The 18065-nt window shown below is 47.5% G+C and overlaps 1 protein-coding gene across 20 annotated transcripts in view; it reads left to right on the top strand.

Annotated features, from left to right (window-relative positions):
- Positions 1 to 18065, top strand: part of EWSR1 (EWS RNA binding protein 1) — a 29018-nt gene that overhangs the window by 8877 nt on the left and 2076 nt on the right. For 4 of the 20 annotated variants that reach the window (XM_087705575.1, XM_087705578.1, XM_087705576.1 and 1 more), the window contains 12 exons: positions 1583 to 1769; positions 3269 to 3433; positions 5223 to 5434; positions 6318 to 6501; positions 9553 to 9590; positions 10264 to 10296; positions 11663 to 11781; positions 12222 to 12351; positions 13648 to 13770; positions 13868 to 14033; positions 15150 to 15247; positions 15326 to 15388. In XM_087705575.1, coding sequence (XP_087561701.1) covers positions 1583 to 1769; positions 3269 to 3433; positions 5223 to 5434; positions 6318 to 6501; positions 9553 to 9590; positions 10264 to 10296; positions 11663 to 11781; positions 12222 to 12351; positions 13648 to 13770; positions 13868 to 14033; positions 15150 to 15247; positions 15326 to 15388 — 1518 coding nt within the window. The remainder of the gene's footprint in view (positions 1 to 1582; positions 1770 to 3268; positions 3434 to 5222; positions 5435 to 6317; positions 6502 to 9552; positions 9591 to 10263; positions 10297 to 11662; positions 11782 to 12221; positions 12352 to 13647; positions 13771 to 13867; positions 14034 to 15149; positions 15248 to 15325; positions 15389 to 18065) is intronic. The other 16 variants (XM_087705584.1, XM_087705589.1, XM_087705585.1 and 13 more) reach the window with 6 other exon arrangements.

Raw genomic sequence — 18065 nt, forward strand, 5'->3', positions numbered from 1 at the left:
AGACAAATGATGATTAGGGGACTGGAGACAAACACATAAAGAACGGTTGCTGGAATTGGGTATGTCTAGTTTAATGAAAAGAAGGACCAGGGGAGACATGATAGCAGTCTTCCAATATCTCAGGGGCTGCCCCAAAGAAGAGGGAGTCAAACTATTCTCCAAAGCACCTGAGGGTAGAACAAGAAGCAATGGGTGGAAACTAATCAAGGAGAGAAGCAACTTAGAACTAAGGAGAAACTTCATGACAGTTAGAACAATTAATCAGTGGAAGAATTTGTCTCCAGAAGTTGTAAATGCTCCAACGCTGGAAGTCTTTAAGAAGAGGTTGGATAACCATTTGTCTGAAGTGGTGTAGGGTTTCCTGCCTAAGCAGGGGGTTGGACTAGAAGACCTCCCAAGGTCTCTTCCAATTCTGTTGTCCCATTCTATTCCATTCTATTGTATTCTAAATGGTTGTCCAGTCTATTGTTAAAAGCCTCCAGTATTGGAGCACCCACAAGTAATAAGCCAGGGCCCAGAGGTTGAGGACCCCTGTTCTAGTCCCACCCACCCCTCGCCAAGGAAGGAAACCCTATTCCATCCTGGTCAAATGGTTGTCCAGTCTGTCCTTCAAAACTCCAACAATGGAATCCCGCAACTTCAGGAGGCAACCTGTTCCATTGAGAGAGCTTTCTTCTCCCTCTCCTCACAATTGGACCACTGCTACACTGCAATCCCATGTTTGGGTTGAATTTAGCAAAGCAATTCCTGTCTGTTTTCAGAATGGCACCTTCAGAATTCCGACACATTTCCTCTACTGGAGTACATTGTTTTCACACAAGACATTTAAAAAACAACAACAGGGAAATGAGGAAAGTTTATATCATTGTTTCTCAGCTGGTTAGGTTGAAATGAAACTAGTGATCGCTCACAAGGCAATTCTTTACTAACTGGATTTTGAAAGCTGGGTTGTATATAGTCACCACCAGCACCTTGTGGCCTGTTAGGTAGCAATAGGAGGAAATACACCACATTAAATAACTTTTTAAACATTGGATGGCCTTCCCCTAACCTGGTTGCCTTTCAGCTCCCTGATTCCTCAACAGTTGTCAATCCTGATTAGACCATGAGCTTTAATTTAAGGCTCAGATTAAGGTTATTTCCGGTGCCATAATATGTATATCTGTACAGGTAGTCCTCGACTTAACAACCTTTTGTTTAGTGACCGTTGGACGTTAAAAATGGACTGAAAAATAGTACCGCTTTTCACACTTGACCATTGCAGCATCCCCATGGTCAAAATTCAGCTGTTTAGCAGCTGACCGACAGGTGCCGTGACCCAGGGCCAGGCTTTTGCCGCCTTCCGACAAGCAGAATCAAAGGGGAAGCCAGGTTCACTTAACAACCGTGTTGCTGACTGAACCACTTGCAGGGCTTCATTTAACAACGGCGGCAAGAAAAGTGGTAAACGGGGGGGCGAATGTTACGTAAGAAAATGTCTCGCTCAGCAACAGAACTTGTGGGCACAAGTCGGGGACTGCATGTACACCTTGACCAGGTAATAAGAAACACCACAGTTTTACTCGCTCGCTTACTTTGGCAGGTTACACCACCCCGGCTGCCCCTCAGGCTTACAGCCAGCCCGTCCAAGGTTACGGCACCGCCGCTTATGACACCACAACTGCCACAGTTACCACCACACAGGCTTCCTACGCCGCTCCATCTGCTTACGGAACCCAGCCTGCCTATCCTACCTATGGACAGCAGCCAACAAGTACTACAGCTGCAAGGTAAAATATATGGATTTGTTTTTGTTTTTTTAAAGTTCCTAGGGTTGTCTCTGTTCTGCTTTTTCCTTGGATTGCAAATGCTCCTCTGAATTACTCTTCAGTCTCTCTCCTCTGCCCCATCTCCATTAATCCATAAGTGAAGCAGCTCATGGATAAAATTCACCCTTGTGTTGGGTGGAAAGAGATCTGGATATGATTATTTTTTTAAAATAGTTTGCCTTGGTGATTGGGGCAGATTGCTGTCTTGGTCCAGGGCCAGTTACTAAGATTGTTGTTTGGTACAAGGCCAGTTACTAAGAGCTACAGACGTGCCTCCCTACAACACACACACAGAATGAGAAAGCATAGGTCATGATGGCAGAACTTTTTGGCACCGAGTGCCCAAACCAGAGGGTGTGAGTGCCAGCGCGTGCGAAGACAAGCTAGCTGGCGTGCATGCACATGCCAGAAACCAGAAGAGCAGCTGGCGATGGCGTGCATGCCTACAGAGAGGGCTCTGTGCCACGTCTGGCACGTGTGCCGCCATGGGCATAGGAAGTCCTCGTGGCTGTCCGAAGCACTGAAAAAAGTGACCTACGGCCATTTTCACACTTAGGACCGTTGTAGCATTCCCATGGTCAAATGTGCTGAAAACTCAGGCGCTTGGCAACTGCTTCACATTTGTGACGGTTGCAGGGTCACATAATCCCCTTTTCCGACCTTCCGGCAAGCAGAGTCAATGGGGAAACCAGATTCACTTAACAACAACGGCAAGGAAGGATGTGGAATGGGGCAAAACTCACTTAACTCTCTCGCTTAGCAGCAGAAATTGCACTCCTCAGTCGAGCACTACCTGTAGCTGCCTCGTTTTCCCAGAATTTATGTTTTCTCTAAACCAGCCTAGATCTGGAATGGCGAGGCATTGCCCTGTCAGCTGGCCAGCGCATATACACGCACTGGCCAGCTGAGTTCAGCCTTTTTAAAAGCCATTTTTCGCCCTCCAGAGGCTTTATAGGAGCCTGGGGAGGGCGATAACAGCCTTCCAGAAGTTCAGGAACGGACTTCCAGTTTGCTCGTAGGGCTGGTTTAAGCCCTCTGGAGCCTTCAGAGGCCTTCCGGAGGCTTCCCTGAAGGCTCCGGAGGATGGAAAACGATCCAATGGACAAACCGGAAGTGACTTCCGATTTGCTCGTAGGGCTGTTTTTAGCCTCCGGAGCCTTCAGGGAAGCGCGCATGTGGCATTCCCATGCACGACCACCCCCCCCCCCCCCCCCCCGCTTATGGCACACAAGCCAAAAAAGGTTCACCATCGCTGGCCTAGATATTAAAGGTGATGCGTTTGAAGCTGAAGAATTATAACAAGAGGTAGAATATTTTAACAACTGCATTACGTGAGAAGAAAGTGCTCTTTTTTTTTTTACAGCTTGTTAACATGATGGGGTAGCCAGTCCTTTACCAGAAAAGCAGGGAGAAAAGGCTTTGTATAAAATACGCTTCTCTTTCCTGTTTTCCCCATTTAGACCCCAGGATGGTAGCAAACCTACAGATACCAGCCAAGCTCAGACTAGCTCAACAGGCTACACTCAACCGAGCCTAGGATATGGCCAGAGTAACTACAGTTACCAGGTTCCTGGAAGTTACCCAATGCAGCCGGTGACTGCACCGCCCGCCTACCCGCCAACCAGGTGAGCGTTCGCACCTTCTCTCCTCCCTCTCTGTGTTGGGTTTCGGCTGGATGAAATGTCCTGGGATTGGGGGCGGCCTTTTGAACAAGGAAGCATTGAAGCTGAGGTCCCTTCTGAAGTTTAAACTATCCTGGGCCTTTGGCCACCCAAAATTTAAGCGTCTTGGCATCCCAGATCAGGTCTTGGATAGTGAGGCTGTGTTTTGTACAGCAGGCTAGCTCAAAGCCCAACAACAAACACTGTGGAACATTAAGAAGGGGTGCTTTTTAGACTCCAGTCCCCTCCTGCCCTCCACGCCAAAGCAATTCAGTTGTATTGCACTTTATTAGTGCAATTAATTAGTGCATTATGATAAATTTTACTAAGGCTGTTGAGGGACGCGGTGGCTCAGTGGCTAAGGCGTTGGTTGAGCTTGTCGATCAGAAAGGTCGGCAGTTCGAATCCCTAGTGCCGCATAACGGAGTGAGCTCCCGTGACTTTTCCCAGTTTCTGCCAACCTAGCAGAAAGCACGTAAAAAATGCAAGTAGAAAAACATGGACCATCTTTGGTGGGAAGGGAACAGCATTCCGTGCGCCTTCGGCATTGAGTTATCCTGGCCACATGACCACAGAGGTGTCTTCGGACAGCGCTGGCTCTTCAGCTTTGAAATGGAGATGAGCACCGCCCCCTAGAGCTGGGAATGACTAGCACATATGTGCAAGGGGAACCTTTATCTTTACTTTAAACCAAGTCTCTCTAATTGTGGGTTTCAATATTCAGGAGATATAAGCATATTCTCTCTAGTAATTAAGGCACCAGAATAGATACCAGGAGACTGTGAGTTTAAATCCCACCTTAGCTATGAAAACCGGTGGGGTGACTTTGGGCCAGTCACTCTCTCTTAGTCCAATCTACCTCACAGGGTTGTTGCTGCAGGGAAAATCGGAGGAAAATGGGTTGGATCTGTTCACTGTCTTAAGTTATTTGTAAAAATAATAAAAGACAGGATATAAATACTACATTTTCAGAGTATAAGACGCACCAAGATTTTGAAGAGGCAAATTTAAAAAAAAAAGTTTTTGCACTATGCAGATTGCCGAAAAGCGGCCCGGTTTTTGCAAAAACAGCCCCGTTTCTCTCCCCCCCCCCCCAGGACATGCATAGCCTTTAAGAAGCTTATAGGGTGCTGGGGGGGGGGAGAGAATCAGCCCGCTTTTCGCTCATTTCTGCCCTCCCCAGCCCTCAGGAGCACTCTATGAGCCTCCTAAAAGCTATGCATAGCCATTTTGGTGAAGGGGACGGGGTGTTGGGAGGCAAAAAAATGCTGTCTTCAGTGTATAAGACGCACCCGGATTTTCAGCCTCTTTTTTTGAGGGGAAAAAGGTGCGTCTTACATGCTTCGAAAAATACGGTAATACCTTGATGGGTGAATAAAAATGCCAAATTCAGGCTGGCTGTGCGGTGAACCATAACAACAATTTTATTCCACCCCTGGGTTTTTAACTTCAAGAGAGACAATCTTGGGAACATTTCACTTTTTGGACTGTGTTGGTCCGGTTAGAGATAAACCAATCTTTAGCAAGGACAAATTTTTTTTTAAAGTAATGTTGCGCAGTTTGTAATGGGGAACCAAGGATTGGGATTATTTGAATATTCCATGTCACGCATCCTTTAAATAACAAACATCCTTTAGCCACAAAAATGCCTCAAAGCCAGGCATTACTTTGATAAGGCTGTCAGTTTATGAACCCTTTAAAAACCTTGTTTTAACCAGTAGCCGCTTCCCTGTGCTTTGCCTTGTCTTTTCAGCTACTCTTCTTCTCAACCAAGTAGTTACGACCAGAGCACTTACTCCCAGCAGGGCGCCTATGGGCAGCCGAGTAGCTATGGCCAACAGGGTAGCTATGGGCAGCAAAGCAGCTATGGGCAGCAGCCCCCCACCAGCTACCCACCTCCTACTGGATCTTACAGCCAGGCACCAAGCCAATACAGCCAGCAGAGCAGTAGCTACGGGCAGCCAAGTAAGTAACTACCGTCTCTCTTTCTCTCCCTCCCTCCGAACCTTTCAGTCCCGGGTCCCCATTTCCGATAACCAAAGTAGTCCTTGTCTTGCGACCTCAGTTGAGCCCTGGATTTCTGCAGAAATCAAAAGGATTTGCCTCCTTTTACAAACTTTCTGGCCCGAGTTGTAAAGCGAATCCCTGCCGCCGTTAAGTTAGTAAGACGGTGGTGAAAGTGAATCTGACTTGCCCATTGGCTTTGCAAAAAGGGGGCTCGTATGAGACACCGCAACCGTCATAAGTACATGCCAGTTGCCAAGCCGCCTCCAAATTTTGAACCACGTGACCACGGGGATGCTGACACCGTTGTAAATGTGAAAAGCAGCCTTCCGTCCCTTTTTCGGTGCCGTAACATCGGGCGAGTTAAAACCTTTAAAACGACCGGTTGTAAGTCAAGGACTGCCTTGTTCCTCTCTTTATAGAGATCTCCTGCCAGATCCAGCTCTGAATCTCTCGCTTGCCTTTTTAAATCCAGCGTTTCAGTTGTTTTAGGCTTGTTCCATGTCACTGACAGAAACATAAACGAAGCTTTTTTTAAGATTTCTGCTAGAGGTTTTGGTCTCAGCGATGCAGGAAACGCTCCTGTTCTCTGGCCTTTTCTTCCCCTTGTTGAAGGAGTCACAAAAGCTGTCTCTTTGTTCCGTTCGAACTTACTCCCTGTAGTAGCGAAAGGGATGCTTCTTTTAGCGGGGCGGTTGCCAAGCATCGAGCCAGTGGGTAGAGTTTCCTTCAAGTCCTTCTCCTGCTCCCACTGACACTCCTCTGCAACCGTCTCGGGGGCCGTCTCGGTGGTCTTGCCAGGGGCCGCAGCCGCGTCCTTAACCCTGTGTGAATTGTTCCTTAGGTTCATTCCGCCAAGACCATCCCAGCAACATGGGTGTGTATGGCCAAGACTCTGGAGGCTTTTCTGGCCCAGGAGAAAGCCGGAGCTTGAGCGGCCCTGAAAACAGGGGCAGGGGAAGAGGGGGATTTGATCGTGGAGGCGTGAGCAGAGGTGGGCGGGGAGGAGGAGGCCGCGGCGGAATGGGGTAAGAGTAAACCTTTTTCTTCCTTCCTTCCTCTCGTTAATTTGATTTTTTAAACCCTGTATAGGGTGTGCGGCAGCGAGAAGGGCTGAAAGAGAAGCCAGAGCAAAATGGCTTTTTTCTTCTCTCTCCCATGGAGGAGTTGTTATTAATAGCAAGTAGCTGTTACGGCTAATTAATCCATGGAACAATCTCCTTAAGGGGAAACTAGGCGCAGGATGGATTTTCCCTGCAGCGCTGGGAGCCGGGTCACCAGAGGGCTTTTGGGGGGCCTAAATTCATGAAACTTTCAGCTGCCTTCCACACGGAACAGAGGGAGGGGGCCGTCCTCTGTGGGTTGAACACACACACACATCCAAGGGATATCTCCATGTTATTATGCCTTTGCTCCTCTGGCTGGTTTTCGTCTTGCTGTTTGAGGTATATATGTATACTAAGGTGCCCCCCCCCCCCAATTGCTTTTTGGTTATAAACCCTTTCCTTGTTCTAGCACTCTTTGCTCTTGGCAATAGCTCCTTTTGAGTTAGTGGCAGAGCTGCCCGCGTGGAAGCCTCGGCCACTTTCTCAAGCCCCACGATAGCTCTGGTGTGGCCACTGCCTTCGTGCCAGGCTTTGGCGAGAATGCCCAGCCACGCCCCCCATTCCCCCCTTAAACAGTCACAAAGAAGCCGAGAGATCTCGGAGCGCAGCTGCTCCCCGAAGGAGCTTTTCAAAAGGTTACCCCTAAATCAGTTCTGCCATTTCCAGCGATGGCGGGATCCGGTTTGGGAAGCTTGCTCCGTCCGTTCTCGTTGCCCCGTTGATTGATTGATTTAAGGTTTAAAAAAAGGCACGGTGGTCGATCGAGGATCTTTTGATAACTGAAGGTGCCGTTTTGTGTATGTTTTATGCGTGCGCGTGTGTGTGTGTTCTACCCACGTATGCCACGCTACGCAGAGGGGCCCGCTCGGCAAACCCGATTGGATTGAGGGACGGGGGAAGAAAAAGGGTTCCAGCTGTTATCACACTTAATGTGACACGCACCTACCCCGCTCCATTAGGTCTGATCATGCGCATAAACCAAAGCGCCCCTCTGCATAGTTGAAGCACGGATGAGGCCACGTGGTTTGAAATCTTTTATTGCTCAGTCATTCGCTTGATTTAATGACCTCAAAACCAATTCGCTTAATGACCCTTTTAACCCTGCTGAAGAAGTAACCCTTTGGGATTGGCGTGAATGGTAAAAGGGCTCCGTAGTTTTATATGTAAACGATTTCATTTGTTAGGCCTTCCTAGATGTGTTTTAAAAATTAAGACGGAGACACTTGAAATGGCCATCACCACATCTCTCTCCTCCCCTTCTCCCCCTTTCTTTTAAATCTCAAACTCACCTCTAGCCTTTTTTAACCACAGGGCAACAATCCCAGTGTCTTCAGGTCCATTCAGGTGCCCATAATGCCACTTTAAATTGAAAATGGGAAGGGGAGGAGGGGGTTCCTTTTGCTATTGGCAGTAGACAAATCGTACCTCAAGGCTGGCCCGGTGATGCCACCCCAGGGTTGGTGAGGGGTCCCTCGGTCCCGGTGTGGTGATGCATTTCAGTCTCTATCCTGCAAGGTAAGGAGCCCGATGTTCTTAACATGATGCCCTTTTTTTTTTCACTGCCTCAGTATTTTTATATTTTCACTGGCTGTTAAACATGGAAACTTTTTAACATGCTTTGTCGCATTTATATGCTACAGGTTACAAAGTGAGATCCTTGTATACACTTCAGTACTTAAAAAGTACCCGTATTCAGTACTCAGCCGGCAGCATAATGAAAAGTGGGACTAGACACGGTGTCCATATGGAGAGGAAAAAATTATATATATATATATACACCTAGAATATTTTTTTTAAACCAAATGTGTACAATTGTATAAATGGAAACCTTCTGTAACTTTGGTAACTGCATATAGTAATTTCATGTTTGGTAATGAAACTTAGAGGGGAGGTGTAATAACTTTAGAATTGTGTAAAATTAAAAGTGTAAAACATCTGTTTAAAAGGGAAGGATTACATATATGGTGTGTACTTTGGGAACGAAGGAAAGCTGCATGCATCAGCTTGGAATTGTGTTAATTTAAATCTTTTATGGGTTAATGATGCAATACTTGCTAACCGTTTCCTGTTCTTCTCCCTCCTTTTTTCTTAAATTCACATTTTTGGACTTTTCAAAAGCAACAACAATAATAATAATAATAACAACAATCACCCCACTTCTTCAACGAGGCTTTATTTGCCCACTAATTGTATTTCATGTTTCTAATGCCCTGCCTCAAAAACACAGATACGGATCTTTGCGGAGTTGTGATACGCAAAGTTGCATCCTGAGACCTCACAATACGGTGTAAATTCTGTAAGAGCTCCTTTCACAGAGACTGTTAAATCCAGTAAGAGACCTAAATGTATGGTTTAATGACTTGTCAACTGCATTGTATTCTAGGGTTTGCTGTCTTTTTTTCCCCCCTTTTCTTTCCTTTCCTTTCCTTTTCTTTGAACTGTTAATGTTAAAAGGTTTCCCGTCCGGGAATTTGGATGATTCCCCCCCCCCTCTCTTGCAAGAGGCTGAGGATGCAACTTTACGTTCGCAAAAACAAGGAGGGAGTTGATGGAGAGGGCTTTCCCCATGTGCCTTGTATGCAAGTATATATATATATTTTAAAAAAAGAAAGGGAAAAAAAAAGAATGGAAAAATATTTCCCCACCACCCCCATTGTTTCCGCTTCCTACCGGTGAGCCAAGTATTGCATGGTTAACATCATTAGCCGTGGAAAAGTCCCACTGCTCCAATGTGGTATCCAGCCCCAGGCAAAACCAAAGGTGGTGCGTTGCGTGTGTAAAGGAGATTTGAACCCAGCTGCCCTGAAGAAAGGCCTAGTGACGAGATGACAGAGACAGACAGACAGACAGACAGACAGATGCAAATGTTTTGGATATGTTAGCCAGTGCCCTTCTCCCTGTGAGCCCCAGAGGCTCCAAGCGGGACTGGCTATTTTAAAGGGAAGGCCTTCATTTCTTCGTTTATCCCCCCAGCAGCGCTGGAGAGCGAGGTGGCTTCAGTAAGCCTGGTGGTAAGTTTTTGAGCATTACAATGGGATCGTGTTTTAAAAAAAATAATAAAAATAAAAATAATGCAGCCAGAAAAAAAAAACAATAATTAAAATAATGACATAATATTTGTTAGCGTCCTAAACGGTGAAAAAAAATGCCCTATGCAACAGAACTTTTAATGGGTACCTGCCGGCAATGCCTTAATGGGTCTTTTAGAAGGTTTTAACCTACGGTGACAGAACAAAAAGGGTGTTTAAAAAAACAACCGAAGGGTTTTTGAGGTGTTGAGAGAAACTAATTGGGGAAGGAAAATCACTGTTTTTTCAGAGGCTTTGGCGTTTTAATAAGTAACCTTGGTAAACTCGGCAACACTGATTTGACCCAAGAAAATGCCCCCCCGCCCCGCCCCCCAAGCCACCGTGTGTGTAATAATACCAGGTGATGATGGTTTTAGAAGGCTGCTAAAACTTGCAAGCCGCAAAAATAAAAATAAGCGTAAAAAAAGGGTGTTGCATTGCAAAATGGTTTTTTGTTTTGTTTTTGCAGTGCGGTCAATTCGAGTTTTAACCCACGCCATCTTAAATCGCGGTTGTAAATAGGTAGTTGTGTGTTTTTGTTGGGTAGCAGAGCTCACGAGGCAGGCACTAACGATGGCTTCTGTGGTTTCTTTTTCCCCTCCCTCCTGGACGACAGGACACATGGACGACGTCCCAGATCTCGATTTAGGTAACTTGGAAGTCCTGCTGGTTAAGAGGTTCCTCTATCATAGTTGGGTTACATACACACAAACACACCCGCAAAGCAGCCGCCTTTCCCACCTGCAGCCCTTTGTCTCTTGCTGAAAGGAGAAGGCGGCATTTTGCCAAACGAGTGGAAAACTCCTCTTGAAGCCCAGAATGGGCAGATTAGCCTCTCCCTGCCCTGGAAAGCAGTTGGGTCTCTTTTAGAGCAGGAGTCCCTGACCCCTGGGCTGAGGAACGGCACTAGTCCACAGTGTGCCAGAAACCGGGCCGTGCAAACAAGCAAAGCCCCATCCACGGGATGCAGGTGGCACGTGAAATCACGCCTACCACCACCACCACCACCTGTCCACAGAAAAATGGTTGGGGGCCACTGTTTTAGAGACCCTGCACAAAATTCTAGCTCTTTCTGTCTTTGTATGCTTCCTTGCTCTGTATTTGCACTTGACTTACACTCTGCTGGCTGAAGTTAGATTAAGCAGCCTTGCTATTTTGCGATAGATTAGATTGGGTGGATGGCAGGAGGGAGGGATGACTGGATGGATGAATAGATTAGAGAGAGAGAGAGAGAGAGAGGGATGGATAGAGTTGGTAGATGATAGATAGATCGAGACAGAGAGAGAAAGAGAGAGAGAGATGGATAGAGTTGGTAGATGATAGATGGATAGAGTAGATGATAGCTAGATAGATGGTAAATAGAAGAGATAGATGGATAGAGTTGGTAGATAGATAGAGTTGGTAGATAGATAGAGTTGGTAGATAGATAGAGTTGGTAGATAGATAGAGTTGGTAGATAGATAGATAGATAGATAGATAGATAGATAGATAGATAGATAGGATAGATAGATAGGATAGATAGATAGATAGATAGATGATAGATAGATAGATGATAGATAGATAGATGATAGATAGATAGATAGAGTTGGTAAATGATAGATAGATAGATAGATAGATAGATAGATAGATAGATAGATAGATAGAGTTGGTAAATGATAGATCGAGAGATAGATAGATAGAGAGATAGGTAGATAGGTAGAGTTGGTAGATGATAGATAGATAGATAGATAGATAGATAGATAGATAGATAGATAGATAGATAGATAGTCTATAGATAGATGACAGACTGGATGGAGGGATAGAGATATCTCCATATCCTTGGTCTCCTTGCATAGCCTCTCTGGCTCGTATAAATCAGAGTAGCATGTTTAATACACTAACCCTGGGTTTAAACATTGGTAGATAGATAGGGTTGCCCAGGAACAGGTCCCTTTGAAAAGCAGGAAGTAACATCCAGGCATTCTGAAGACACGATGACGTAGCTCTTTGGGGTGACCCGTGATTTGTGTCCACAGGCCCACCTCTAGACCTGGATGATGAGCTTGATAACAGTTCCGTGTACGTACAGGGCCTGACCGACAATGTGACTCTAGAGGACCTGACTGACTTCTTCAAACAGTGTGGCATTGTTAAGGTGAGTATCAGATCCGATCCCGAAGAGATTTGATGGTGCCCCTTCTTGTAACTCCGAGGCATCGTTGGGGGAAATCCTGCCTCCATTTAGTTCTGTTTCCTCAAGTTACTCACTTGAGCCAGGATCGCTTTCTATTAATATATATGTATACAAATTCCTTGTGTGTCCAGTCACACTTGGCCAATAAAGAATTGAATTCTGTGTAGGAATGAAAGGCAGGTTTGGCTCCCATAAATGCCCATTTCTGGACCTTTTGCTTAAAAATTGGAGCTTGTGGTGATGTGCTACAGAGAGAGAGGCAAACTGTTGAGCTCCATGGATTTCAAATTACCGTCTTCCGCAGCCTCCTGACATCGTTCTGTTGGTCTCAATTTGCAGCTTAAATTTTCAGTGCTGTAAAAATGTTCTTTCCCTCCCCCCCCCCCCCCCCAATTCCCTAGATGAACAAAAGAACTGGACAACCCATGATAACGATCTATCTTGATAAAGATACTGGGAAGCCCAAGGGAGATGCAACTGTCTGCTACGATGACCCTCCCACTGCCAAAGCAGCCATAGAATGGCTTGATGGTGAGTTACAAGTTATAACACGCCTGTCGCGGAAATTCAGCTTGAAGGGGCGGCCAGCAAGAGTTGGGTTCTGCTTTGATTTCTGCCAACGGGGCAGTCGGGAGGTGTGAAAAATCCAACTTTGACTAAAAGGCCACTTTGCCGCAAGAGAGAAAGGTGGAGAGGGGGGGGCCTGCTGAAGCCTCAGAAACGGCTATGTGAATGACATGCTGTGGAGAGCTGCCTGCCCCTCCCTCTTCAGTTTAGCTTTGCAAAGTCTAATAGTGTTTTCTTCCACCTTGGGGAAGGATTGGAAGCTTCTGGGGATGGGTCAGCTAAGTGGAGGGCCCTTCCTTCCCCTGTTTTTTCTCCGTTGAAGACACAGGACATCTCTTGCCAATGCAGACATTTTACAGATATCTCCCTCACTTTTTTTAAAAAAGTTTTTATTGAATTTTCCGATCTTTAAAACACAAATTTACACTTATAACAGCTTTTCCATATTGGTATCCATATCTTTCGTAACAATCCTATTTACAAAAAAATCTATCTCTATATCACTATCCTAATTTATATCCTTATTTAAAGACACTCTATATATATACTTTTACCCTTACTCGCAAGCCAGGAATACTATTTATTCCAGATTTGATAGTACTCGGTTTCTTCCCTCTCCTTCATTTCCATAGACAGTCTATCCATTTCTGCACATTCATAGATTTTCCCTCTTATAATTGGGTCGCGCGGAGGAGGGGGTATCTGTTTCCAATTCTGTGCTAGAACAATTCTACTTGCAGTTACTATGTGTAGTGTTGTGTATTGTAATTTTTTCTCCATTTTCCCATCAAAAGTTTCCCAGGAGAAACAATTCCAGCTTCAGCTCTTATCCTCTCTTCAATTATCTCTTCCAGCCACTTTCTTATCTTACACCAATATTTTCTAACCTTGGGGCAGGTCCACCACATGTGGTAGAACGTTCCCTGCTGGTGTTTCTTTTGATGAATTGCAGCTTCGGCTGGTTGGATGGTCCTTCCTTCCTTTCTTCCCATCCATTATGCTTTCTCAACCTCAGCATTTTCCAGCTGTGTGTGCCCTTCAACTCCCAGACTCCCCCCCCCCCCCAAGAATTTCACCCAGGGGAAGCTGAGAAATGTTGGGTTGGGGAACCAAGTCCAGCCCTCCCCCATGCTTCCCCATTCCTCCTCCTTAAGGACAAACCTGCCTTGAACTTGAATACCTAACCAGCCATCTGTATCGCGAGACCCCCCCTCAGGTGCAGCTTTGATGACTCCAGGAATGTTTTCTGCTTCGTTTCAGGGAAGGAGTTTCAAGGCAGCAAACTCAAGGTCTCCATGACTCGGAAGAAGCTGCCTCTGAACAGCATGCGGGGAGGCATGTTGCCCCGGGAACCTCGCGGTATGCCTCCCCCTCTCCGTGGAGGTAACCTTTGGGGCACAAGCACAAAGCGGCACATGATGCCCCACTGGGTGGGTGGGTGGGGGGAGTGTCCTTGGACTCACCGGCTATTATCTTTCAGGTCCAGGAGGCCCAGGGGGACCTGGTGGACCAATGGGTCGTATGGGCAGCCGAGGTGGTGACCGGGGCGGTGGCTTTGCCCCAAGAGGGCCCCGAGGATCCCGAGGAAACCCTTCTGGGGGTGGAAACGTCCAGCACCGAGCTGGAGACTGGCAGTGCCCGAATCCGTAAGTCCCGTGCCGTTCTTCCCCCCCCCCCCCCTCTGAACACAGTAATATCCCTCCGTGGGGCTTCCCTAAAAAAACAGAAACCCCCCTTTCACGATCATTGATCCTTGTTTGCCTGCCTCTGCCCACCTGAGCAAAATATACCCAGGGTAGTCCTCGACTTAACAACAGTTTGTTTAGTGACTGTCTGAAGATACGACAGCATTGGAAAAAAAGACTGTTTTTTCCCTACTTACAATCATTGTAACGTCCCCATGGTCGCAGGATCGAAATTCACATTCTTGGCAACCGACCTCGCATTTACGACGGTTGCACTGTCCCGCGATCCCCTTTCGTGACAAGCCAAGTCCATGAGGAAGCCTGTTCCGCTTAATGACCATGTTACTAATTGTAACAAGCGCAAGAATCACTTAACGGGGGCGAGAATGGTCGAAAAACGGGTCACAATTCTCCTAACTGATGTTTTCACTTAACAATGGAATGCCAACTTGTAAAGCATTTCCATATCTTATCAAGTTGACATTGGAGGAAAGGGGGGGGAAGAATATCACGCATACCTTTGGCTAGTTGGATCTCAGATTACTACAGCAGGCTTGCTACCCATGAAATTTGACAACCTGCAGGAACTCATTGGTGAATGTGATTTATGACACAGACTGAGGGAGAAACGGGTAAAGTTCAGCCATAATTAAACAGGTTAGACGCTGCCAAGATGTTGTTCCTAATAAATGACTGGATTTCTTTTGAAACTTGGCTCGAGGTTTGTAAGTTAGGAACTTAAGTAATTAGGGTAACTTTTGGAAACCTGACACAGAAATTCTGGGCTCAATTGTTTTAAGTCGAAGACTACCTGTCGTTCATTTTCACCTGCCTTAACCTGCGCCACTTCCTAGCCACCCACTTGCTTCCGTAGAAGAGCAAAAGGGTGTTGTATATTCTCTGCAACGGTCCTTCTGCGAAGATGGGGGCGGGCATCCCTGCTCATCCTTGGCTCTTGTGCGAGAGCGTATGGGGACTTTGGTTGTCAATCAGGCCAGTCCTCACCCCCACACAGACACACTCACCATGGTCTCCCCCCCCCACCCCTCCTAATAGAACCGTGGTTCTCCTTCCTAGGGGCTGTGGAAACCAGAACTTTGCTTGGAGAACAGAGTGTAACCAGTGCAAGGCTCCGAAGCCAGAGGGGTTCCTCCCGCCGCCCTTCCCTCCCCCAGGTATGCCCCTCCTGTCTTCGAGCTGGGGTGGGACTCGGACTATTTGACACTGATCTCTGCTTATGTGATATTCACAAGGTCCCGGATTCTTGCTTGGGAAGCCGCTGCCACTTAGAGGGCTCATATACGGGACCAATAGTGGTAAGGGTACTTGTACAGGTGGTATCATTTTTACCTTCGTTTGTGTCTAAAACGCTTCTGGAGCAGTCGCTTCCACGCAGGTGTAGGACAGGTAGCCAGGTAGTTGGAAGCACGGCCCCCGTGGGCGCCTGCCTCAGGCGGGAGCCCAGGTGGAGAGGAAGCCGCGCTCTCGTTTTGGGGAGCGTGTGGGAGGGCATGTCTTCCGCAAAAGCTGCCCCAGGTTCTATGGGGCCCGGAAGAGCCTCGGTGGCTTCCCATTTCGCCACGCAGCGGGGTCAGTAACAAGCAACTTGTGTCTGTGGCTTCTGACGACTTCAGATCCCTTCTAGCAGGGGTGTCAAACTCAAGGCATCCGGCTTAGAAGTGGCCCGCGGGGCTGCCCTGCCCTGCCCTGGAAACAGCGAAGGACTGGCCCATGGTGCGTCTGCCAGCGAAAATGGAGCGCCCGAGGGCTGTGTGTCTCCCGTCGTCATCCCCGGCTCCGTTTTTCGTGGCAGAGGGCTGCCATTCCAGAACCCGTTTTCGCTGGCAGAGCACCACAGGTGCCCCACCCCCTCCTGACACAAGTGATGTCAGGCTGGCCGCGCCCACTCCCCAGGTCAAACAGAACCTTCATGCAGCCCTCAGTGAAATGACACCCCTGCCTTCTAGCAATAGCACTTAAACTTACAGACCACCTCGCAGTGCTTCCCAGCCTTCCCTGAGCGGTTTGCAGTCTTAGCCTCTTCCCCCCCCCCCCCCCCCCCAAAAAAAAAAAAAACCATCTGGGTCTCTTCATTTTACCGACCTCGGAAGGACGCGAGGCTTGAGCCAGCCAGAATCGAACTTCTGGTGGTCCGCAGACGTAGCCTGCAGTACTGCACGCTTAACCCCCCCTGCGCCACCACATGTCATTGCAAGGGTGTGTCTGTGTGTGTGTCTGCAACCCGGCCAACTTGTGGACTTCAACTCCCAGAATTCCTCAGCCAGACAATGGGGCCCTCACGCTTAACACAACAATATTGTAGTCTTCCTGCAGTCACATGATTATGTCGAGGCCCTTGGCAACTGGATTGCGGTGATTGCAGCTTCATCCTGGGGGGGGGGGACGTCGGGGGGTCGTAAGACTACCATTTGTGATCTTTCCAGAAGCTTACAAGGGAAGCTGGGTTTGCTTAATGGCCACAGGCTTCTCCTAACCGCAAGGATTCACTTAACGACTGTGGCCTGAAAAGGTCTTAATTGGGCACAATACCCACTTAACAGCCCCTCGCTTAGCAAGGGAAGTTTAGTTTATTGTTGTTGCACTTGTACAACGAAATTAAATGAGCCAAGGTGGCACAGTGGTTAAATGCAGCACTGCAGGCTACTGCTAGATCAGCAGTTCAGCGGTTCAAATCTCACCGGCTCAGGGTTGACTCAGCCTTCCATCCTTCCGAGGTGGGTAAAATGAGGACCCAGATTGTTGGGGGCAATATGCTGACTCTCTGTAAACCGCTTAGAGAGGGCTGAAAGCCCTATGAAGCGGTATATAAGTCTACTGCTATTGCTATTAAAGTGTACATTATAACACTGAAAATAAAACCAAAAACCACCCATCCTTCACGTTCTATACAATTGAATTGAAAACCCCTGAGATTTGCATTCATATTGCACCATACGGTAGAATTCAACATAGTTACTGCTCTGGGATAGAAGCTGTTTTTCAGTTCCAGGCCCAATGACGGTTGCAAGGCGAGGACTTAGCCTGTATTGCAGCTTCCAGATCCAGCCTTGCTGGAGGGGATGGGGGCCCGTTTTGCAGTGACCTCGTGCCCTTTTGTCGCGTGGCAGGAGCCCTGTTCAAGGCAGCCCACATGCCGTCCCCATCGCGCCCCCCCCCTAGATTTGCAAGATGCTTACAAAGGCCCCGTTGGGGCTGAAGGAATTAAAAAGGATATTTAAGATGTCTCCCTGACACTTTTTCACTGCCCTGTTTTTTGCTTCCTGGAAAACTGCCCGGTTCTCCAGTTTTTCTCCCTCTTCAGCGTTAGGATTACCCTGTCTCGGCCGAATCACCTATTTTGTTCTCTCTCCCCCTCCCCAAGTCAGCTAACCAAGCCCTGGGGGGGTGGGGGTCAGCCCCAACTTGCCTCCGAACCTCTCTAAGTGTTAGGCTTAAAAAGACCCAGCAGCACACTGAGGATAACTGGGAATCGGTTTATTTCAAGTAACCGATGCCTTAAATACTAGATATTTTGACCCCTGGGCCTTTTGCACAGATGTCTTGAATAACATGGTGGTGATGACAAGGGTATTTCAGTCCTTCGTGCTGCCCCTTTAATCTGGCAAGCCCCCGGCTCAGCCCGCATGTCCGATGCCCTCCATCGTGGCCTTCGCCACTTCCTTGGGTATGAAGCAGCCTCCCTTCTCCAAACCCCACCCCCCCCAAAAAAATTCTCCACTCTGATTAAAATGCCTGCTGCATCAGGGTGTTGGTTTTTTTTTAATATAGCAGTTAGACTTATATATGCCGCTTCATAGGGCTTTCAGCCCTCTCTAAGCGGTTTACAGAGTCAGCATATTGCCCCCAACAACAATCCGGGTCCTCATTTTACCCACCTCGGAAGGATGGAAGGCTGAGTCAACCCTGAGCCGGTGAGATTTGAACAGCCGAACTGCAGAACTGCAGTCAGCTAAAGTAGCCTGCAGTGCTGCA

Source organism: Thamnophis sirtalis, unplaced genomic scaffold, assembly GCF_051295495.1.
Source record: "Thamnophis sirtalis isolate CommonGarterSnake01/CBP01778 unplaced genomic scaffold, rThaSir2_p1.2 scaffold_2, whole genome shotgun sequence".
Classification (NCBI taxonomy): domain Eukaryota; kingdom Metazoa; phylum Chordata; class Lepidosauria; order Squamata; family Natricidae; genus Thamnophis; species Thamnophis sirtalis.